The sequence below is a fragment of the Temnothorax nylanderi genome, unplaced genomic scaffold (assembly GCF_030848795.1).
Source record: "Temnothorax nylanderi isolate EJ_2023f unplaced genomic scaffold, tnyl_v1.0 TNYL_tig0025_pilon, whole genome shotgun sequence".
Taxonomy (NCBI): domain Eukaryota; kingdom Metazoa; phylum Arthropoda; class Insecta; order Hymenoptera; family Formicidae; genus Temnothorax; species Temnothorax nylanderi.
This window is the reverse complement of record NW_027249087.1, coordinates 1,748,028-1,772,578: the sequence shown is the minus strand read 5'-3', so window position 1 is coordinate 1,772,578 and position 24,551 is coordinate 1,748,028. Positions and strand designations below refer to the sequence as shown.

At 38.4% G+C, this 24,551-nt stretch overlaps 2 protein-coding genes and 1 long non-coding RNA gene across 6 annotated transcripts; 1 reads left to right on the top strand and 2 right to left on the bottom strand.

Moving 5' to 3' along the window:
- The first annotated feature begins 20 nt into the window (after positions 1 to 20).
- On the top strand, positions 21 to 23,901 carry Barc (RRM1_TatSF1_like and RRM2_TatSF1_like domain-containing protein barc). 4 transcript variants are annotated; one of them, XM_071701450.1, is made up of 6 exons: positions 21 to 201; positions 491 to 1,245; positions 19,268 to 19,434; positions 21,170 to 21,356; positions 22,945 to 23,081; positions 23,497 to 23,901. In XM_071701450.1, exons 2-6 carry the CDS (start codon positions 529 to 531, stop codon positions 23,633 to 23,635), a joined length of 1,347 nt encoding a protein of 448 aa, XP_071557551.1. In that variant the 5' UTR covers positions 21 to 201; positions 491 to 528; the 3' UTR covers positions 23,636 to 23,901. The 4 variants fall into 4 exon arrangements, with proteins under 4 accessions (XP_071557551.1, XP_071557555.1, XP_071557552.1 ...); XM_071701454.1 differs by having other exon boundaries at positions 21 to 205; XM_071701451.1 differs by lacking the exon at positions 21 to 201 and adding an exon at positions 220 to 355.
- Positions 1,346 to 9,463, bottom strand: LOC139769918 (uncharacterized). The gene is made up of 5 exons (XM_071701455.1): positions 9,108 to 9,463; positions 3,417 to 3,689; positions 3,106 to 3,339; positions 2,805 to 3,009; positions 1,346 to 2,666 (listed from the first exon to the last, which is right to left on the bottom strand). Exons 1-5 carry the CDS (start codon positions 9,142 to 9,144, stop codon positions 2,438 to 2,440), a joined length of 978 nt encoding a protein of 325 aa, XP_071557556.1. The 5' UTR covers positions 9,145 to 9,463; the 3' UTR covers positions 1,346 to 2,437.
- LOC139769915 (uncharacterized) lies at positions 13,465 to 14,997 on the bottom strand. Its single transcript, XR_011717645.1, has 2 exons — positions 14,460 to 14,997; positions 13,465 to 14,330 (listed from the first exon to the last, which is right to left on the bottom strand). It is a non-coding gene; the product is annotated as an uncharacterized lncRNA (long non-coding RNA).
- Positions 23,902 to 24,551: the final 650 nt, after the last annotated feature.

The window sequence follows — 24,551 nt, the reverse complement described above, 5'->3', positions numbered from 1 at the left end:
TGACACCTGCTGCAGTCGCGTCCGATGTCCGATCAGTCCGGTGACTTTGATGTATATCGCGCGTTGGTCACGTAGGCTGGTTTCCTATCATTTTCTTGATAAGATTGTAATTATTGTCAGTGTTGATTGCCGTAAGCTCGCGGATCACTCGTTAATTAGTGCAACGATCGCCGTGGAATTCGCTTGGTGCGAGGAATATCGGTAGGTACGAGAGGATTCTTCGCTATCAATTCCTGTCACCTTTCTAACCTCATTCCTCCGAGTTTCTGCACGCTACTCCGTATTTCGAATCCGTAGTTGATTCGCTGAGCGTATGATTAAAAAAATCTGATGAGCTACGTGAATGCGAACAAAAGTGCGAGATATTCTCTCGTAAAAACGTACACTCGTATAACCTCTAAATTTATATTTTCTGCGTTGTATGTTTGTGTTTATGTTGGACTTGCCGTTGTAACATTATCAATAAGTTTTTGTTCTTTTTGTATTCAAGGTCTGTCGTTGGCAAGCTGATCATCTAATGAGCCATTGATGATGGCTGACGCGCCGTCAGTCACTAAAAACGCAGAAGAATCAGGGAAACCAGATGATCCTACGAAGAATTATGAATTCGACGGGGAAACGTACATCTATACCGACAAGGCAACGAACATTAGCTATAAGTTTGACCAAGAGAATAATAAATGGATTGTGAAAGAAGACAATAAAAGCTCCGATAGTAAGAATAGCTCCGACGGGACAGAAAAGAAGGAAGACTCTGGTCTCGAAGCTGGCGCGGCCGATACTTTCGGCTTTGAGAACGACACGCACACTTATACAGATCCAAACGATGGCAGCGTATACTTCTGGGACAAGGAAAAGAATGCCTGGTTTCCGAAAGTTGACGAGGACTTTATGGCCAAGTATCAGATGAGCTACGGTTTTACGGATACGAGTACAACACAGCCAAAACCACCGGAGCCGAAAGAGCCTCCGCCCTCTCAGACAGCCAAGGAAGACAAGGAGCAGAGGAAAATGGAGGCCAAACGAAAAGCTCAGGAACCGCCGACCTGGTTCGAGGTTGACGAGGCGCACAACACCGCTATTTACGTATCTGGCCTACCTTTGGACATCGCTATAGATGAGCTCACGCAACTCTTCGCCAAATGTGGCCTCATAGCAAGGGACGAAAGGGGAAAGGACAAGATCAAGCTGTACAGAGATGGCAATGGTGAACCAAAAGGGGATGCTCTCTGCACCTACATCAAGGTAGGAATGTATGTCTTATAATTTAATTTATATATATTGCTATAATATAATCTATCCTCAATTTGTTTTTAATATTGCCGACGATATCGCACTGTAAAAATTGATATATCAGTATTTTATTATACATCGTTAAATACAGAGAGTATATCGATCTTATGTTGATATATGTACAGACGAAGCGAGAGATGAAAAATTAACGAACACACGAATGGATACAAAAATTAAGATACCTCACAAAGAGTTTCGTCTTGCTTTTTGACTAACTAACTGCAATCTGACTGCAATTCATTTATAAAAACTATGCACTATATGATTAGCGATATAAACTAATATCGCGATATAAACTAATACATTTTGATTAATTATTGTATGATTATAATTTATTGCTTATTTAATTCGCGTATCGTGATCTGCCGCGCGAAATTGTGACAAGTGTCAACAACGTGAGATATTTTTATCGATACATGAACTCTTCACGCGTTACAGTTAATTAATCGTGCAAGATATTGCTTAGCAAAATAATTATTGAACTAGAAGAAGATAGTTGTAGAGAGATGATTAATTTTCCTTAATGATATTACACGATATAGATAAGTACACGGAGAATATTTAGATGTCAGTAAATGCGGTGGCTATAATATTCGGATCATTAATTAGATCTCATCATTAACATCAATAGATCTATTCAAAAACTTTGAATATTCAGACCACGGGCGCCGTTAGTCGGGGAGGAAGGGAGGAGGATGCGTTCCCCCTCAATATATGCGCAAGTATATGATAATAATTAATGCTTACATGTGTAACCTTAAAATCCTAACAAGTTAAATTTTAAACTGTATTTTTTTATTTTTTATTTATTTATGTTTTTTTTTAGTTTCGAAAGTCTCCCCCAAAAATATATAGCTAACAGCGCCAGTGCAGACAGATGAATCTCTTGAAGAATTTATTTTGAGATTAATTTTAGTCTTAATAACTTTTTTACGATCTTGCAAAATTAATTTTTACAACAACAGTCATAAATAATACGTATTATAGTAAAATAACGTTGGCAGTTTAACAGTGTCGTTGTAGTAAAAGTTTATCCTTTAAATGGTGTTTTTTCTCTTAGCTGGTGTATATTATATAACAGAGCAGTAATAAGTCGAGGCTGCAATTATAACTAATTATCGATATAATGATTCAAGTTTTTCTTTCACGGCTTCAACAAAACCTCTTCCCGCGCGAAGTCGTTTATTTTATTATGAAACTGCGTGAGAACGTTGTTCATATCCGCTAAATTCTGGGATTGATGCCCGTTGGCTAGAAAAGCGCCGTATTCTCGACCTTGGGGCAGTACTTGGGCAACCCTTGGCGCAGCTGATTGCACACGGGTTCTATTCGAGCGATGCCGCGTGCGCTCTTTAGGCTGCATCATCTTCACGCTGTCAAAAAATTATTTTGAAAAGATTATTAATTATAGAACACTTTAATTGCTAGGTATTTGTATGCTTGAAAATTTTTTCAAAATTTTTAAACATATATTTCATATTAAACTTAGTTTAATATGATGGTATTAGTACTTAGAAGGTGGTCGCGATCCCAGTTTGACACCATGGGCCCATTGTTGATTCTCTCCCTGATCTAACCAATTTCTTCTCGAATTACCGCGATTCTTCTTCCTTTCACCCTGTTTCCTCTGTTCGTCTAAATACTTCTTGCCCTTCTTTCTGGGCTTTAATCTTTGGTTTTGCGGCGCGAAGGGGTCCGACTTCTTGCGTCTTCTAGCTAAAAATATCGCGGACAAATTCAGTTACATTTATATCAGTAAAAGTTACGTATATGAAAGCTTTTTCTGCTGAATGTTGCGAATGCATTTCTCACCTAAACGACCGGCGGGCACTTCGCATATATAATGCTTCCGTTCCATACAACTCCTTGCACTCCACTTATATTTCAACGCGGGATCCATTATTATACAATGCCACGCGTACTTCTTAGATCTCCCGGGCTCCATTTTCCCGAAACTCTGGAAAACCATCTTTTCACCTGTTACACCCCACTCCCAGGCCATCTGTTGCCAGTTGAAAATTCCGCCGATCCACCGCCCCAGTTTTGCTGTCGATATTTATAGATGTAGTTAAAAATTGAACGAGATATAACAATCAGACGAAACGAGAATAGCCTATACTTACTGAACTGATCCCCCATCAGGTACTTCCTCAGCATCTTGTCCTTTCCATTTCTGTCCAATATCGCCAGAGTAGCATTTCTGTCCTTGCAGTGAAAGTACGCGTCTCTCCATGGTGCCGTGCCGGCGCTCAGATAATAACAAAATCGCTTCAGTCGAAAGAATCCCACGGGACAGGCGAATCGTCTCACGGGTTCATACTGTCGCAGTGTTATGGATTGATTAGTCAAAGGACTAATATCAGAGTTCGGCGACTTCAGAACGGCCGAGGATAAACCTAAAAAAAAGAAAGAAAGAAATCAGATATGATAATCTCATTATATCTCGCCAAATTGTGAAAGTTTCATATTTTTAGATTTTTGGAAACATATCTTAGGAATCTAGAGGAACAGAAAAACCTCAACAATTTTGAGATTTTTTACTCAATGTGATGCCATTTCTAATTGAAAAAAATTATGACTAATTTTCGTATTATAAAATGTCAAGTTGGCGTCCACCATATATTTACGATTTTTATTTTTACAATAATCGCCGAAAAAAAATTTTTTTAAACGTACTAGATACTCGAGAACTCTTTGAGGAAGAGAGAGTCAGAACTTTGTAACTTTATAATATATTGTAGAAATGCTAAAAATGGGATGCTGACTTCACAAAGGTGCGTTACACTCTTCTGAGATCAGTAACTTTCAACAGTTCTATTTTGGCGTGTGTTTCATGTTCTGATAAACCTCGGTATTTTAAAAATGCATATTTTTATCTCTTACTTGTATAATTTATGCGCATAATTGAAAATTTATCGCGTTCCGAGTGAATACATTTTTGTTCCGTGGCCTTGAGCGGAATTTAAGCATTATGTAATGCCGTCTGCGGTTTATGCGTGACTAGGCGCCACCATTGCATAGTCGAGATATAATATCGAGCATTATAAATTATTGAGCATTGTCTCGTAAAATAGATTATTTAACCCTCCGCCTCGTATGACAACAGATTTGCAACGCTCTCAGGTTTATCATTTAAATGTAAATGTTCTATTTCGAGGACACGCCCGCATTTCGAAATGCGACTTCTGTAATCTACCGAGATAAACTTATAAATCATATCTTTTATCTTTGTATTCATGTGTATTCATCTCGGGTGTATGTTATATGTTTACGCGATTCTGTAGACTTTGCTTATCTGACAAGAAACAATGGAAAGAAGCACGGTTACATCGATGCCTCGTTAATGAGGGGAAAAAAAAACGAATTTCTGTTCGTTATAATCTTACCGTGATCTACCTGCGGGACATTCGATTGTTTCGATCGATTGCAATTTTTAGGGCGTGACAGGTCCTTTGAATGAAACAGACCGTATTAAATAGAACAGCTTTCTATGATAACGATACGCGATATCTGATGCGCGCATACAATAGGCACCGTTATCTATAATCGACATTTGATGTCAAGTTAAAGTGCCAGTTAATTAAGATCTCAAATTGCAAACGATTCAAGAGATTTTAAGGATCTCGTGTAATCTATGTTCCTGAGAAGGTTTAACAATTTCGAGAAAGACATGCAATTCGCGACTTAATGATTCTATGAAAGACTAGCGGAAGGATTTGTCGGGTGTGTGCCAACGTTTATTGCAGATATAGCTATTACGAAAGTAATATGTATAAGCAGCGCAGCAGCGATATGTTAGCAATGATTATTTGTCGTACATATCCAATTAATTATTCAGAGATCCATCTCCGTGAGTCATCGTCGCGCAGATGAACCTCGTGGCGCGCATGTCACCATAAATTCCATTTATGATACACAACCAGTATCGTATGCCTATTAATAAATACCAGGGATTTAACCTTTCCGCCCGCAGGGCTCCGATATGGAAAACACATTCTCGTTCGCACGACAATTACGCGTATGAAAGGACCGAGCGCTTTTATCGAAACTCGTATCCAATCCACGCAATCCAGCAATTCGTAGCGCGGGTAAATCGATGAGGTAAACAAATTGAAGTAAGTGGAAAAAGCGTATTATAGGCCTCCGTAAATCTATTTAAATCGGAATAACGTAACTGCCTTAATATCGCAGTATCAGTTTTGACCTCGATAATAAATGACGCGAGGTTAATGAATTGGAAAGCAACTTTAGCCGTTCTTTTTTTTTTCCTTTTTATTATCTTCGTAATGAGCAAGAAAACGAAATAGACATACGTGAGATTACGAAATAGAAAAATAACGTGTTAAAAGTACTTTTCAGTCGAGATTGAACGCATGGCGTTCAGTATTTTTTTTTTTCGTTTCGTTAAATTACCATTTTATGTACATACTTCTCTTGGACAAGATTATCATTCAAATTGTTAAGTAGGAAGCGCAAATAACACCCGCTGTTTTATTCTAAATATAGCTAAATTATTCTAAATAAATTTTATTCTAAATTTAGGTTCCTCTTATGTAATCTTTTAAATGGACATTTAATTGCTGATGGTAGAGTCTTGATTTTAAGCTATGATACACATGTACAAGTATGATATATAGACCGCAGATTTAAATGGGTCAGTATCAAACAGTTAATCGGTTAGCTAATGCCCGGAGCGCATGTTAAAGCATAGCGATTGCACTGAAAGCCTGTTCGAAGCGTTCAAACGCACATTTACACACGTCAGAATTCTGCTAGAACTAGAACTGGTTTATACGAACAATAAAAACCAGTAGCACTGTCTACAATTCCACGCCTCTTATAATTACTGTATGATCGATTTTAGTTAGTCACCGACTGAAACTATAGCGCTGCACATGTACCGATTTGAATGAGCTCTATGGAAAGCTTCAATCGTGGTTAAATATAGTTAAAATTTTTAAGAAATAAAAATATCCTTGCTTAAAAATGTTGTAAAATTGTTATAAAATTCACGAAATATCCTTTGCCTGAATTTTCTATGCGTCCAACTGCATGTGAATTTGCAAACTATGCTAAAATTTGCTCCGGCTTTGGACGCCGCGATATACGACTTGTTTTAAAATGCGAGACATAACAAACGAGATGGTCAGCGCGTATGTTGCATATTTCATTTCGGCGGAAAATTCAGGTTCCTAGAGACCGTATTTAAATCTCTAATGTGAAAGTTTATCCTGATTTCCTAGTTTTTAGAAAATATGATTTGGTACAAATGTTAAAATTAGATTTTCTGTATTTCAATGCTTTTTATGTACTTAAAAATTAAATTTTGTAAAAAGTTGTTTGGCCGGAATTTTTTTTCTTAGAAACATCGCATTTATCAGTTGGAAATAATTCATTTTTTTCTTGTCAAATTCGCACATCTTAGTATAACATATGCGTCCTCTTATCACAGGTGTGCAAACTGTTGTCTGATACCGAAATAACTGTTGCGTTAGTAACAGAAAATACTGTGCAAGTAGCGGCAGCTTATTCATACATAAATATTCAACCATATAGGAAGTCACGCAATACTATTTTTTCTATTTATGGACGCGTAAATGTGCAATAATAGATAATTGTTTTTTAGAACTGACATTAAATTCTTGAATAATTAATATTTTCATTCAAGAAGAAAATGTAGAATATACGAAAAATATATATATGAAGTAACTTCTATTTTGTTAGCGATTTTGTACGAACGTATAAATTGTCACGTAGTTAGGAATTGCAAATATCACGGGTCACAGTCGATAAACTCGCATAAACATCTAACGTGCGCTCAAGAGCTAGCTAGAATTACTTAAAGTTAAAATTGTAGTTGAAGTTGATAATTCTCGTTTGCAGCACCCATTATCGATAGCGTTGCACGATCGTGTTATAACCTGCGAAGAAAGGTCTCGCGAGTTATCCGATATATTTTCAAGCTCATCTAATCGACTGATATCGATAGTCGGCGACAGGAAATTTATATTTATGGTGTATGTACTGTATGTCTACCCACAACTTGCGCTTTCATTCATATACATACGTTTATGGCACAAGGCTAAACCTCGGGTGGCTTGGGTGGACATTCTTCTCATATTTCCAGAATTTATCGCTGCTTTCGCGAACGAACTGGTATTATCGGTAATTGGTCAATTAACCTTTGATTTTTATTCACCACGTTGTCAAAGAGAGTTGATCGATTCAGGTGAATTATATAAACTTTTATTCGTCGTAAATCGTAAAGGCTGCAGTCGTTCGACTGTAATTAATTGTTGAATAATTAAATTATTTTTATTCAAATAAAATTCATAAATTTCTGTATGAAATAAAGTTTCGTCGAATCATATATATCAATGATATAGAATTTCTTAATATAAGAATTATATCATTGACTAATTTTGAGTTTCTAAATTTGTATCCTCGCTCACAGATCTGATTTGATGGTATCGTTCCTGCCTAGATTCGATCTCGCGAAAATAGATCGCTACGTCTGTTCAGAAACTAGGTATATGTTTGTTAGACTAGGACACGTGTTCCGATCGTTAATTTATTCGCGGTTTCCATCAGAAAATGCACGGTAAAATATGCGCGTCCCGAAACTGTCTGCGCAACGTTTCACCTGCAAGCCGTTTAATCTTACATGCAGAAATTTCACATTCGTCTCATATAAAGTATGCAGCTCGCATTTCTTTTAAGGTTCGCTTCGAGCTTTTATTGAACTTTAGCGCACGGCGGCAGTTAAATACAGCTTTCTCGAGAAAAATGTGAATAAAACAACGTCAGGTTAAACAGGATTAATAATCAAAGCACTTTTCTCAGAATAGGAAATCTTTTCGTAAGAACATAGTGTGTTGACTTAATTCTATATAACAGACTGCAGTTACTTTTGTTTATTTTATATCTGTGCCGCATTCAGAATTTTTTGTTTAACGATGAAAATTGATCATATTATTAGCGATATTATCACACAATTTTCAAATTCATGCAAATAACAATTATACGTTGTATCTTCGTAACCACCGATCTATATTGGAACTGTCATTAGGCTGCCAATTAGCAAAGTGCGTAACTGCTAATAGGTACAAACAACTCAATAGTGTCTCAGCATCGAAAGATATTTGTTCACGATTACGTCTACGCTTGGTGAATTATTCTAAACATAATCAAGATGTTAATTTATATTTAATATTTTTTTCAGTTTGCAAAACAGTATTTCGGTTTTCTGTTAATTTATATTAACTAATAATGATCAAATTTGCCAGAAAATGTTTTATAAAATTATAATAGACATTAATTCAGGTACTATGATTGTTTAATTGATATTGCCCACATTTCGGCAACAAGCAAAATTGCACAGGGCACCAGATAGATTAACCGCAAGGTTAAATACGGGTTAATTATATAATAATACCCGAATTGTGTTATTACGATGGGAATCATAATTGTAGGAGGGAGGCACTGATTCTCTCCCTTTAAATGACCCTTTATTACTGTAATTTCGTTGTTTCAATACAATTGATCTCCGAACATGCCGGGGTATATCCATTATAAATTGTTATACTCTACGTGTACATTTTTTTTTAAATACAATACTTTATTCCGCAAATTTTTAATTAGAATTATTCACATCTGAAAAATGTATAGCCATCTTTCTTATTACCTATCTCTTCGGATTAATCGCGCGCTGAAATCTCTCCGTGTTTACCCACTCACCCGTACTCCGGATCGACCCTCTCATCGGGATCGTCCGCAATCTGCTTAATCCACTTTGCACACTTTAAATTAATTACCTGCGACGCACAGAAACAGGGCCCAACACTTCCACATGTCTACTCCGCACGTCGTTTATTCGCCGAGGTGCTCGATACAGAATTTGCAATATGCATGCAGGATCGTCCTCATTCTCGTTCCTTGAACCTCGCCTCTCTTCCGATTTCACACATTGGTAATCGCCGGTTTCGTCAGATCCGCGAAGTCGCGCGGGAGAAAAAAAATCGGCTGGTCCGATTTCACACCCTTCGTCTCTCTTTTTTTTTTTTAAGATCAATTAAGATATCGTGTCGTTAGGGTCTAACCAGACTGTCGTCGAGCCGGACGATGGGGGACCGTTCTTCGGCGGAGGTTCGCGGCCGACTGAAGCCGCCGCTTCCATTCCGCTCGGCGCGTACCTTCGCGCGCTCCGAGCTTACGAGCGGAATTCTCTCGCGCCTCCCCTATCGCCCAGACGCTACCGTGATCCTTTTCGCGATCCCAAGGAGCTACAGATCTGTCTGGCTTACCCTGATTTCGTCCAACGCGAGTACGCTTTGCGCAGTTACGGTGATAACTGCATTTACGCTTTCGCATATTCCGCTTATTTTCATAATCTGGGACGTTTTTCGTGAAAAAGTTTCTCGTAAAATATATTTAGCGATTTGCATGTATAATAGTTACTTCATATATGTTAGAGATTTTACGTTTCATTAAAAAAATGTTCATTAGAGCACTTTTAAGTTTGCATTCCTTTAACATCTGCCGTTTGCCTTGATTAAGGTGATTTCGAAATAGCGGAATCTGTCACTATGGCGTACGAACGCAATTTAATATAATTTCCGTTCACGTTTTGAATAATACTACCAAACGCCTTAAGACTCAAGGATGCATGAACTTAGTAAGCGTAGAGCGTGCGATAATTGCGCGTCAACGATATAGGAATTGTTGAACAAACTCAACGTAGCTGCGTCGACAACTCGCAAAATGTTTGAGAAACTGCGCTTCAACAAAGCTGGAGTGCCTCAACACACTACGCTCAATATCGTAAAACGGAGCGTAGAATATATAAGCATTAGTAACTTTGCAACAGAGAAGGTTTCAGCACCACTCAATGCCGAGAGTATTTTATCAGCAACGAGGATTTGGTGAATACAGAACTGGAACTAACGAATTATTATTATACTTTCCTGGTTCCATTAAATAACGCAGAGTTATGCAAAAAGGAATATAAAGCATAAAGTAATACACTCCAAAGCGGTCATTTGTTATTTATGACGCTCATAACTTAGAATTAATCAAGCTATATAGAAAAATTATTCAGCAATAACACTTTCGGCACTTTTGTCTATTGATTAATCATTGAATTATATTTGGATGGCAGGTTGTTACTTGCAATAATCATAACTTGTAATTAATTGAGTAATGAGAGAACACGAGATTGTTCCGTCATTGATAAATTCTTACATATAATACAACTCTATAATTAATTAACGATATACGTAAGAATAAGGATGAAAGCGTGACGATCTCAAATTGGGCGTATACCCACTTCTAAAATATCATTGAGACGATATCTACCAGACGAGCGTTTCCGTTTAATGGCAGACTGCCAATTGGGTGCATTAACGTCTATCTGTCCGATAGTATCTTTTGGAGAGTTAACGTCCAAATGGAGTTGATTAGAATGTAGTAACGATAGTAAGCCAGGAATAGCAGGAAATGTCAGCAAATAAGTCTGAGATATTGCGAGGCTAAAAGCGCAATTTGCCACCGTCGAATCAGATTTCGCGAATCTTAAGCTTTAATTATTCCTACCGGTTTATCGCGCTCGGGAAGATTTAGCGCAGTGCAGGAAGTATGTTGAATACGGTGCGCTCGAAAAATATAAAATGCATTCTAAAAATCCTACTATCGCGTTGCGTGTGTCAGAGACGCCGCGCCTGTTCTAATTTTATCTCTGAAAAATGCACCGACCGGCATATTCGTGATAGCTATTATGCACTTCATACGACGCCCTTAGTCACTATCGCGGTTGCATAATTTAGATAAATCCACTCGTTCCTCCTTCTCTCGTACGAGAGACAGCTATTTTTGCGTACGCTTTCATATCATCGCAGTAACTATAAATAGTGACAGCTTTCTTATAATAGATGACGGTGATGAAATCGTTAAATAATCTATTCCAACTTTTAAATATTGAATATTTAATCGCGTTTAAACAATCTACTTAAATACTGCGCGTTCAATGTTGGAATTAAAAAAATATTTCGCATACGCTTGCGACATCAAAGCACGATTTTTCTTCTGCTTTTTTACACATGTAAATGCAGATCCTGTTTTCGCGGGTGATGACGGGGGCGATGTTACATTCAAACTATTATGACGGCGATTCATTTGCGCATTCCTGATGCTTTGAAAGGCACACCGGGAATGCTGCAATTCGCGGAATTGCAATTTGGGGTGGGCTGACGACTGCGTGCCTGAAATCACAACGGTACGATTGACAGATTCAAGTAATTCTAGATATTGCGTCAGGCATTATGGAGATGTAGATGCGGCGGTCATGTTTATGGCTTGAGAATCGCCGTCGCCATACGGTTACGTCAGTATAATGTTATGTTGAGTTATAGCCGCACTTAAAAGCGTTAGCTCATTTTTTCGCACTTAAATGATCTTATCAGTAAATTTCCTTAATTTCCACGCTCTGAAGCTTACGCGAATTAATCCTTCTTTCAGCGAGTTTTTCTATCAATATCTAAAACAAATATTTAAGACAAATGTACTTTGTTCTTCAACAAGTTATATAGGTCTTATTTGCAATATTTCATGTTTATACTACACACAGATCTCAGTAGCGTAAATGAGAAGATAACAGTAATTCTATTCTTGACCAAGTTTCCATATCGGCAAGATCACGTGTGCTCCGATGTACGTTACGAGCATTTCAAAATTTCTCTCTCAAGGTCAGAGGAGTAAGTTATAAAATTGTAATTATATAAGTTATGAAATTGCAAATAAAATGTACGATATTTGAGAAAACTTGGTGCAGTGCTCCCCAAAATTTAATCACGTGTGCGAATAACAAATCATTGCCATTTGCCAATGTAATTGAACCGTCGGGAGCTCCGATCTGAAGCTGTCCCGACTAGATTTACACAAGCGGGTGCGTTCTTCTTTCACGTAGTACATTTACCGCGAAAGGAAGCGATCGACGCTTTCGAAGGAGCGGGAAGGTCAGCTACGTTATACATCATTAAAACTGCATGCCGTAAGGGTGGGATATGCAATGTGCCGTAGGGGATATTCGAAGAAGTCAGTTTTTATTGGTTGTTGAAAGAGTTAAGTAACATTTCATTCAGCATCCTCGCAATCGCTTGGTCGTCAAAAGGAAAGATCGAGACGTCTCGCTGTCGGCGACGCTCATATCCATTCATGAGACGTTTGTTCTTTTTTTTGTCGCGAGGAAATTTCACCGGCATAAATTCGCAATTTGCAAAGCCGTAATTTCCGCGACGTCTGTCGTCATTTAAATACCGAAGTGTTAACAGTTCTTAATTGTGCCGCCGGGGCGAGCTCGCCCGCGGCGCACATACGACAGGAAACAAAACGACGATTTTTACGAGCGCTCCCGTACGCGCTCGTGCGCACTTTAGATCGTATGGAATTCCGGAAACCGGTTTTGCAAAATGTGCTGCGCGTATATGCGCTCGCGACGCGTAGTGTCGTCTCGTAGGAAAAGAGAGACGCTGCGCCTAATATGGAAAGGGTTTTATCGCCGGAGTTTCTATAGTTTCGATTGGAAACAATGAAATGAAATGGCGAAGGCATGCTTGTCTCGTCGGGAGGCAGCAGTTAGAAGAAACAGATATTAAATGAATGACTTGCTAGAACCTGTAAGGTCAGATCAGGATCAATTCGTATACTTTATTGCGTTAAAAGATTATACGAATTATACTCTTTGCGAGATTGATGTCAATTCAGTACCTACGGAAGAGATGTAGACAGATTTCTATTTTTTAATTAAATACATATCCATTGTATATATGTATATTATACTGTATTACGCTCCTCGTGCGCCGCGTCGCGTTCCGCTAGAACAGCAAATTATTCTAATTCGAGCGCAACTTGTCGATCAAAATTCTATAACTCTTAGTTAATTCGAGAGACATCCAGCAGCTTCCCGCGGCGTTTATCTGCAAAGTGAAATGTATCCCGAAATACGCATCTCAAGGGAAGTTAGCTGGTGCTGGCTGGTACCACTCAAGATATCGTGCTGCAAGATACAGCGATATATTATTATCTAGCAAGAGTAGAAAATTATAATGAAACGTTGTGCGTGTCTAATGAAAAACGCTTTATCGATTTTAAATTGCATCTTCTTGCATCGTATTTCGATTAGAAAATACATATATTTATTCAATTTTTTCAGTTATTGTGCTACATTTTTGTTATTTTTAAATAAATTAAAAAAAATAATAATTGAAATTATTATTTTTAAACATAAAAACAAATACATAAACTGAAATATAATATTTAACGCAATAGATTTTTAATAATAATAAAAAAATATGTAATTTAATTTAATTATAGAATAAATTATAATTTTTCTTGTTTTACTTTTATTTTGGACTGTAAAGCTTCCATTTCATGACAGATTAATGATTTCTCAATTTCTTCCAGTTGAACAGTCAGTGTTTTCACATCTTCTTGTAATTTGATTTGATTTTCTTTTTGAGTTTCAGATTTAATAAGTTTTCTCAAATTTTTAATTTTCAAATTAATATCTTTTCTCTGATGTATTATTTTCTTTTTATTTTCTTGAAATCTTTTATTAATATCCTGTTCTTTTTTTTTGCTTCTTTATTTCTCTCTCTTTCTTGCTTATTCGCCAAAATTTGTTCCTCTTTCAATTTCTTTTCATTTTCTTTCTTTTGAAGAAGATCCAGAAGATCGTCAACAACAGAGACTGATGGAACTTCTGAATCTTTCTTCTTCTTTTTCATGAAATTTACTTTTGGCACAGTAAAAATCTCTTTCAGTTTGGGCGAAATTTGTTTGTTCTCTGAAACTTAAATAGGAAGTAATTGTTTAAGTAAAAAAGTTGATAAAAAAATTGATGTTATGTGTAAATACTTTACTTAATAAAGTACATAAACCTTCTAAATCATTTAAAGCTTTTGAAGTCATGTCATTTGAAATTTTAGGGTCCTCGGTAGAAATTTTCTTTTCCTTTGTCATCTTTAAAATTTACTTACTAACAACTAAAATATAAATAATATTGATATGTTTTATTCAAGTTTACTTAAAAATATTCTAAATAAAATATAAAGTAACTACTTATAAAGTAAATAAAATATAAAATATTCTAAATAAAGTATAAAATAATTTACCTGTCAAATATTTTGAGGTTAACTTATTTGTTTACATACTAAAGGTACTTATTTCTCCAAATATATATGATTAAAAATTGTTTGATAATACCCTATTTTAAAAAAGAAATAAACTGCAATTCAATAAAATAACTAATTAACACGGTTTTTAAATAATTAAAACTTTTGTAGTAAATCCAATTCAGCTTCTTATGCGTGTTCAACTTCTCCTCCACGTTTAAGTAAGAAGGAGCAAAATCCGGACAGAAGCGCCCATAGCGTCCTACTACTAGGTACTAGAAACAAAACTGGGAGGTATACTTGGACACGTAATTTCTACGCAAATAATTATTATTTCTGCAAGATCTAAAGCTAATTTTATCTATAAATGATTTATTAAATAGTAATATTACTTTTTGTATATTATAAATGTATCATTTTCTATTAAATTGTGATGATTAATTTGAGAAGTTTGCGTCAGGCATGAGTCAAATTGCACAAGCAATTTGTAATTTCTGAGTGACGTTCTAAATTACAGTATTAGAATATATTTTCTACGTTATATTCTCTCCATCAAAAAAACTACAGAGTGTTTTATATAACAACTTCTTGTTACAACTCTTTTTAAGTTAAGGATCTCTTGACTGGCACCGTAATTTCGCGAGGCAAATTAGGCTATAAAAATTCGGCGTGCGCATCTCCCGCGAGGACACGTTCGGTTAAACCGTAAACTGTAAATTGGCCACGATGAAATGTAACTTACATGCGCGATCGTCGAGTGTAATTGGCTGACTCATCCCTGGAATTTCGTGCCATGCAAATTAGTGGGACAACCATGATCTTAAATGTCAATAGCGTAGGCGTAGCGCCAATCATTCTGATGATAATTCCGTATGATACTTCAGTTGAGTCAGCGTTCCGCGAAATGTATGCACAATGTACACCTCGTCACTTGTACCGTCTTTAAATCAACGCGGCGTCAGCACGCCTTATCATTTAGCCCTCGTTCCTGCTCGCGCCTAAAAATAACAAAATGAGTTAGGAAGGCAATGAGATATCGCTGTGTGTGCATTAGGGAGATTTTTACCCTCTATAGTCAAAACAGAATTTAAAATGATCTTCCGTCGTCACTAGCTTCTCTCGCCACAACCTCTCTCTCTCGAGTACAAGTCTCGAGTCTTCTTTAGTGTGTTCCTTAGCCTTGCACTTCAACCTGTCTCATCACTTATGGAACATGCGGTTATTGGAATGCGAAATATGCAGAACTATGAAACAGTGTCGTCGACGGTGCTAAGCTGTAAGCATCGAAGACGATCGTTTTCTTATTCATACAGTTGATTAGATAAAAGGGGTTTCTGGAAAGAAAACATTTTTTTCCTAGATCTGCTCTTGAACGTTTTAATGAATTGTCACGTCGCGTTTGCAGCCGCGGCATTTAATGCATCTCGGCGTGAAATTTGGCCGAGCGCCAGCACGGTAATGATAATAGACGCCGGCTAACTATAGTTGCTTAGGGGGAACGTCAGTATTCATCCCGAAGCATGTTAGAAACACGACATCTCACAATAATGATGATCCATGGCGCCTCGAAATCTTGTCGTCTGTCATTAATCAACGTTACACGCAGATAAATGGATGTTTCAGATGCTATCTTGTATACGTACGTAGCGTTTTGCATCCATTCAGCATCTCGTACTACGATAATGCAGCTTGATGTTCCTTCATTAATTTATTTAATGAATTTTTAAATCGATATGTTACATACAATGCAATTACATCAGTTACGGTCATTAGTCATTCAAGAGATCGCATCACGATGTTTACATTCGGAGAAGCTTATCTTATCGGGAAGCACATTCGCAAGCGGTCACGTAATTGTCTAATTTATGTATTCTTAGTACGTTAGCTGCGACTACACCGAGGGGAAACTCGAGAGCTAATTAGCACGTAGATGGACAGTCGTGAAACGCGAAAATCATTAACCAGCGCATCACACCGCGACATTTATGTACGCTGTCTGTAAATGTGTTAACAAATGGAAGATCAACAGGGAATTTGAATGCTCTTGTCCGCAGGATGTCCTGAGAATATTTTCCCAAGACGCGTGACTGCGCCACTGACGATTGTATCGCGTCGTGTGTTACGTGTACACCGAGACTGGAGGAGAACGCGTGTAATTTAACGTGAACTGGATGCGAGGGTATACCGTAATTGCGGTGATCTAACATAGGCCGTGTTGCGAGATGACCGCGCCGGGAGCTGCGTCTGGGTGGTCGAGAGGGACCTGACAATAAGTCGAATCCCATTGGTAGCTACGACCGAGTCACGGGGTCTGGAAAGGCCAGTCTTTAAGAGATCGTACCCATAAAACTAAGAATTTTAATCACGGCTGGACGTTTACGCGCGAACAACGATGATCTATATGTCTGTGCGTCTGTGCGTGGAGATTACCATTTCACGCGTTATCTAATCGATGTACGGATGTATAACTGCAATGTGCTCTCTCCTCCTTAATCTCGTTCAGCAGAATGCTTGTTTAAGTTAAGCGTTTCCGAGAAGTTTACCTTAGCAGAGGAAAATAATTATTACGAATCGCGTAATTGCTTCCTTGACATCACGTAAATGCTTTGCCATGTGTCAGAACCGCCGGGACGGCTGCGGTCGGGAAATAATACTGGTTTCGTGACGTGAGACAGATCTCATGCCACAGGAATTGAGAAAGGGGGATCTCCTATTGAAATCACTTTTGCAAGTCTCCTGTGTGGAGATGATGACGTCAACAGTCACGTCGCTTTCCGCTCGCGTCCCACCAGCTAAAGGGCTAAGCGAAAGCGAGACGTGTTAAAAGAAAAAGAGTGTGGAGCCTTGAAGCTGTCTGGCGCGTGGGTGTTACAGGATGATGCATGAAAGAAACGGCGAGGCCCTTTATGTCCGCAGGTTCTTAAGGTGTGTTTACGCGACTCTTGTTTCTCGTGTGGATATCCTTGAGTCTAGAACCTCTTACGTGAGTGATGAATACAAGCATCGAAATTCGTAGCCGATTACGATTTTCTCTCTATATACGTAACTCTCTCCCCACGAAGATCGTATTGTTATGAAATAGCAAATTCTCGTGCTGTAACAATTCGACGAGTGATCGAATCGAATCGAACTCGAAATTATTCTCTACTTTCAGCGGCTCGGTTGACAATAGGATCGGAGGAGAGGGGCGGGGATCATTTCGAACCTAAGAATTTCGCTTAAGTGGGTCGACGGTAAATCACTGCGAGTGCCTTTGAATATTTCCCGGAATATTCTACGCTCGGTTTCTCGATCTCGAGATATCGAGCGCGGTAGGGAAGCTATATTTTTTAGGTCATCGTTACAAGGGAGACTTGTCTCGGGGAGATCGTTACGTCACTCGTTGTCGCGACAACGCTCCGTGTACATATTTAGATAGTCGTCATTCTAGTCACGCTTGCTTCATCGTGTATTATCACGCCAAATGCATATGAAACAAGGACCGGCCGTTGCATTATGCAGAATGTCGCGAGGTATTCAACCGCCGAATTCAAGAATGGCAGAATTTTATCTCGTCGAATATCGTCACAGCGTCTCTCTCCCCCGAGAATTTCCGTTGCTATAAAAGGTATTCTTATATTTGTCGTGCCTCCTTTCTTCGTTCGAGGAACGGGAGACAGTTGGCAAATACTTTCCCGTCCTATTTATAGTATCCCATCTATGAATGGCATGAAGTCACGGTTAAAATGGCGCTAAGTCGCTCGTGTTTTACGGGTTTTGTAAATAAGCGTGACACCATTACCGCTGGAACGGTTTCGCTATTTCTGATACATATATTATACGCTTTTTGACACATCTAATGCCCAGAGCGCGAACGATGGTGCAACAGCTCAAAATAATTTCCAGAATGTTTGCGAATACAGTTGTGACCGTCTGTATATACATAGATATAGCGTTCACGTATATGTGTGTATCGAAACGATAAGTTATTTAGGTTTTTATGGCTTGTCCATATACAAGAGCTCCTTGGGATTTCTTTGAAGCCATTAAGAATGGTCAGAAATATAACGTAGTTTTGACGATATAATCCCTAATTGCCGGCTCAAGTTCGGAACTCATGTTTAATTTCAGCCTTCTTTCAATCTCAGGTCTTCTGATCTTTTGGGAGAGTCATAGTTTTTATTATCTCCTTTGTACAGGCTGCTAAAATTCCACCAAATATTTTTCTTTCCCGCGCAATAAAGCTTAAGAGAAAGTTTTTAAAAGAGCCTTTAAAACAATTAAATTAAATTATTATAGAAAGCAAACAACGTTAACTACTATATCCTTCCGCTTATAACTATTATACCTGCGATAATCGAGAAAATTTGAATTAGCAAGTTTTGTTCGGAAAATTGGGTTACGCAATAAAAGGACTGATCGACTTAATTAAATGGCTACTGAATCGAGAATACACCCATTTCATAAATTCACGGCCAAACCTTTCGCATGTAAGTCGGGATTTATTTCGGCGTGAACACAGCGATTGTGTCGTGGGCGTAGCCGGTTAATAAAACGTATTCAAATTGATCACGAATCTTTTTACCATAGACTTATCATCAACTTTATCGCGAACACATTGTCAGGTAACAATGGCACTTCATTACTTTGGCACAATAACTAGGAACTGCAGCCTATTAACGCCGCCTCTTTTACGTCCTGCGTTAATTACTTTCGGTACAAGACGCGCAAAAATTTTCTGAACAACAGGAGATTTGCCTTTTCGTTAATTCGCGGATGATCTTTAACCAACTTGCTACTTATAATCGATTATTTGATATCTGTTCTAGGTTGAGTCAGTGGATCTGGCGCTGAAGATTTTAGACGGCTCACAAATCCGGGGAAAAACACTGTCGGTGCAAAGAGCGAAGTTCCAAATGAAGGGCGCATATGATCCTGCGCTGAAACCGAAGCGGAAAAAGAAGGACAAGGAACGACAGAAGAAGATTCATGAAAAGTGAGTTTCTACAAATTTCACTTATAAACCATCTCAAACGCGCGTTAAAACGGTTAATGCTGATCAGCACTTGGATACATATAATCGTGCCGAGACAAATATTTATTCCTGAAAATCTGCCTGCCCCCGTGGCTCATTGACTTTAAAGCGTGATGTCACTTCCTCTCGGGGCCGCCCCGTATAGCTCGCGCGCGCGACGATTCGCGTTGCAAAATCGAGATGATCACGTTTCTCCTCGGTTTCCCCGGTCCATTCATCTCTCTTTTCGCTCGCGTCCATGCGAGACGGCGTATCCTCGGGGGATCAAGATACGTTTCATCCACGGTGCATCCGCCGCCACGCGCGTGCATCTTATTAAGGTTTTCTACGCGCCGCGATGCACGCGTGTCGCAAGCGCAAGCTCGTTTAAGACGGCACGAAGAGAGGCTATGCCTTCGAATCACGAAGCGCGTTGTATACGCGCGATTTTATACCGCGATACCGTATAATTTAGAAAAACCCTTCGTGTATATCTCTTCGTGATATGCATGCCTCGTGTATAACACGTGTTGCAGTGTGTGTAAAAGGCTCTTATAATTGCACTGCCATCGGCTCCGGGTTCGCCAGCCGCCAGACTGCTTGGCGTTGGCGGTTCCGGCAAAGGCAGCTGTGCACGTCGATTACCCGCATTTAGTCCGCCGGTCTCTCTTGCATATACAGACCAACCCAAAATTATACGGGCACGGCGCACTTCCAGGCAGATTGCAGCGGCTTAACCCGTTAATCGAAGCGTGTGATTGCGCTGTAAATGACATTGACTTTGTCCCGTGCGTGTTTCAATGTAGTAACTGTTTCGTATATGAATCGATGAAATCGAACATTTCTTGTACGATCCAGGAAGAAACTGTTTGATCTAAATGTTTGATCTAAAACGCATCCACGATGATTTTGCACAGATTTAACGGTACAATTGTAATTAAATTTAAGAGCAGTTATAATGATAGGTTGGGGCTCCAAATAAAATGCTTTCGACGGTACTTATACGTCGTTTCTCGTGTGATTCATCTTTACCGTCGATTTTTAACGTTCTCGCGTCGTCATATTTCATTGTATTGCTCAATCGCGACGCATCTCTGTCGTCTCTCCATCGTTAGCAGCATCCTCTCGTTATCCGGCGTAGGTCGCGTGCGTAGGGTCAACGCCCTGAACTTTGCGAAAACCAGTTATTGGTGAACGTACGGGCCCACGTTTGCCGGAAGTAGTCTTTGCAACACGCTCTTTCGACACTCGTCGCGATTCTGCTGTGGTAACGTTCCCCATCGGCATCATTTTTCCGAGCAATTCCGAGAAGGAGAATCGTGAGCCACGATCTATCGATCATTGCGACTGTTCTCTCACAGCTTTGACGAGTTGTTCTCGATCATGCGACTCGGTACCAATTTGTGCTGTATCAGCGACGTTTGTCGGCATCTTTAATCTTTGAGAAACGTCATTACCAGTAACGATAGCAGCGTGCGGACATGATATCGCGCGAAGAATCGGGAGATGTAGAATTCTATCAGTTCGCTGTGCTATCTTTGTCAATAAGAACGATAGTTAAAGATAAATCGTTAATAGTTTAGTTCGAGTCATATAGTTATCACTGAGAATTTATGTGTACAGATTTGAATCCTCAGAGGAAGCATTTACGATCTAAACGCTATTCTCGTTGTCGTATCTCCTCATCAATCCTGTGTTGTTACTTGTTTGTTTTCAGATTGTTCGACTGGCGACCGGAGCGCATGCGGGGCGAACCGCTGAAATGCGAAAGGGTCGTCATCATAAAGAACCTTTTCTCACCGGAGGATTTCGACAAGGAAGTCCAGCTGCTCTTGGAATACCAGCAGGATATTCGATCCGAGTGCCTGAAGTGCGGCGATGTCAGGAAAGTTGTCATCTGTGACGTGAGTTCTTCCTTATCTCCTCTTTATGTCTTTGCACGCGCTATTTTATTAATGCCACTAGATTTGCACGTCGCGATTATCAATAATAATTAAATATTTCTCAACTGTGATATTTTATGTTAAAAACGGGGAAGCCACATATTGCGAATTTAATTGTAGATAGACTCATATTTGAAATCTTTATGTCGAAATCACTGTTTCTCTTTCAAACTGAAAGCGATCGACTCCTTTCCAAGAGTCGTATTTTTAGTGACTGAAATTTCACGGAATAAGCGAGTGAGGAAACGCCTTCGAAAGGGGATGCCCCTAACCCCCATAAATTGGCGAGAGGCAAGACACTCCTAGTCTTTGAGCCTCAGCCGTGAAACTATTCAATGTCAAGCGCATTCCATCCGAACGACGTGTGTTTCCCCCTCTTTTTGCTGATTTCTATGTCTCTTTTTATTTAGGCGCTTATGGTTATTGTCACGCTATATATCCTAATTTCTTAATATTTTCTTTAGCAATATTTACCTCCATATCACTCCAAGAATAAAATTTTCATTTTTAAACCCGTAAAATTCTTCCGCGCATAGATGAGAGAAAAAGAGTATAAGCTTAGATATCGCGTTGAAATGTTTCCAAAATGGAATTATTGACATCAAAAACAAAATAATTAATTTGATACTTATTAGATTTTGTTTTATTAAATAAAATATTCGGTTTTTATCGAAATGTGAAAAATCGGAGCAAACTATTCCAAAGAAATATATGATATAGAAATAAATAAATATATGATATAAAAATATATTACAGTATTCCGTAACTGAATTTTTCTTGATTAATTTTTGTAAAGCAAAAATCTGTAAAATTTAATGTAATCTCATTCCAACTACATCTCTTTCTCCTCTTGGGCGTGCAAGCGAGAAATAACATCGGCTCCGAAAGCCACGCGTGGAATTTCATGTTCTGCCACCTAATTTACCATAAGTATCTCGTTGTCATTTTTTCTTACCCTTGGAGAGAGCACGTGTTACCGCCAATGTGTTTTCGGTGAATCATGACCCTTTGCTGTCATGCTTGTCGTAAAGTATGGTTTGTTAGAGCGGTAGCTCAAAGGATGTTCGCTGATAGTTTTATGGAATTTTAAAATGCCTACGGTTCTTCCGTAAATGGGAAAATGTAAAATACGTAACTTGGATGTTGTTTAAAAATTTTTCGAAATTCCATTGAATTTTCTTAATACCAAAAATTAACTTAATTAATTTGATTATATATGTAAAAGTTTTGCTTTATTAAACGAAATATTCAACCGCACCTAAATGTGAGGAGTAGTTACAGAAGAAAGAAATTTACACAGAGTCAGAAAATCCACGAATTAATTGGATTATAAAAATCTACCAATTATTCAACAAAACGGAATCGAAGCAGTAAGTTTTAATTGAAGCAATAAATTTTAATTACATTTTTTTATTAAATTACTTTTTATATTTTATTTTATGTCCAACGTTAATATATCGATTCTTGAAACGATTTGTTGTCGAAACGTGATTCAGTAGAATCGAAATCACTCTTTGTGGATCATCCTGAATTTCTTTTCTCCTCTCAGAGACATCCCGAAGGAGTAGCGCAAGTCACATTCCGAGAGCCGGCAGAGGCGCAAGCTTGCGTTCAGCTTCTGAACGGCCGCTGGTTCAGCCAGAGGAAGATCTCGGCGGAGATCTGGGACGGCAAGACCAAGTACAAGTAAGTTATTTCATTGCTGATCCCTACTATACCGGCTCCAGGGCCAATACTACCGGTAGTTGCTGATGCAGGCATCCGGAATCAGGAACCCGAACGTTTTTATCACCTTATATACCTATGTCGTATATAAAACACTTGTTATTAAAAAATATAACTTATCGATGCTATAATATATTGATATTCTCAAAAAATATTTTGCTTGGTATCTGTTCTTGTTTTATTCACCGTTAAAACGAAATTGAGTGTCTCTTGTGGTATTTCAACTATTTATTCGTTGCTGGTAAAATCTGCACTTATTCAATTAACAATAAATATTACACTATAATTGCAGATATTACTTGCGGTTAATGTATAATTGATTCACATTATTTAAAGTGAAAGAGCAGCTGTTAATATATTGAAATGTGCCCTTCAGAATTACAGAGACTGACGCGGAGATCGAAGCGCGAATACAAAAATGGGATAAATTCTTGGACCAGGAGGACGAGGAGAAAGAAAAGAAGAAGAAGCAAGAGACGGAGAGCAGCAACAAGGAACAAAAAGCATCGCAATGAGAATGCGATCTTACGATCGATAGAATTGTAATTATATTTTGTGAAGATTCTATTTTCTTCATTTCTCCCTCACCGTCATATTGCATTTGAATGTTATGTTCGAACCTTTTCTTTTGGACGTTTTAATGAGAACCTGGATGATTAATCGATCCTGTCACACCGTGGTTGAGATTATAAGTGGCTCGCAATTTTCATGGTTGAATCAGCGCTACTGTTGTACTAGTGATATATTGTTAGTTGTTGCAACAATAAAGCTGTCTCTCCGACTTGTTTTCTCTCATTCCAGCCACTCTCTGATATCATCGCCACATCGATCTATATTTATTGCCTTATCAATCTTTAAACCTGAACCGGTATAACAAAGACAATTATATACGAGATTAAGTATGCGTGACAAAAAGGAAATAATGTGTTAAAAATAATTTAAAAATGTTTTAGGAACTTATTAAAATTAAATTTAAATTATGATAGTGCTAAGAACTCAATATAGCGTTTATTATTTATTATCTCTTAATATTCGGTCTTGGAAAAATCATGATGAAGGAAAGGTAAGAGTAAGAAGAATGTAACCGTGGGAACGAGAAAGAGAAAGAGAAATGGATTCTCTTGGAATTTCCTAATTTGCTATTTCGACGTTCCTGGCAATCCTCTTTCGTGGGACTCCACCGGCGAGAGACCGTCGCTGTCCATCTATCAAAAAACGTGGTTCGCAGCATCCCTGGACCGCGGCGTTTTTTCTTCGGCGATTCGCCTGGACGTATCTCTCGTCGAAGTAATCGCCTGATCCACAATATAAACGCTACTTACCGGGAATACTTTGAACTGGGTCGACTTAAGTTAATGATCGCTCTTCTTCGTTGTTTTCTGTTGAGATTTAAAACTTGCAAGTTTTTCTTCGAAGATTCCTTACAGGATA

Excerpts from the sequence above, each read along its gene's own strand:
- Barc (XM_071701450.1), top strand. The coding sequence starts at position 529 with ATGATGGCTGACGCGCCGTCAGTCACTAAAAACGCAGAAGAATCAGGG. Across the intron at positions 1,246-19,267 it reads CTCTCTGCACCTACATCAAG|GTTGAGTCAGTGGATCTGGC; the intron begins GTAGGAATGTAT and ends TATCTGTTCTAG. Across the intron at positions 19,435-21,169 it reads CAGAAGAAGATTCATGAAAA|ATTGTTCGACTGGCGACCGG; the intron begins GTGAGTTTCTAC and ends GTTTGTTTTCAG.
- LOC139769918 (XM_071701455.1), bottom strand. The coding sequence starts at position 9,144 with ATGTGGAAGTGTTGGGCCCTGTTTCTGTGCGTCGCAG. Across the intron at positions 3,340-3,416 it reads CCTGATGGGGGATCAGTTCA|CAAAACTGGGGCGGTGGATC; the intron begins GTAAGTATAGGC and ends AAATATCGACAG. Across the intron at positions 2,667-2,804 it reads GGATCGCGACCACCTTCTAA|CGTGAAGATGATGCAGCCTA; the intron begins GTACTAATACCA and ends ATTTTTTGACAG.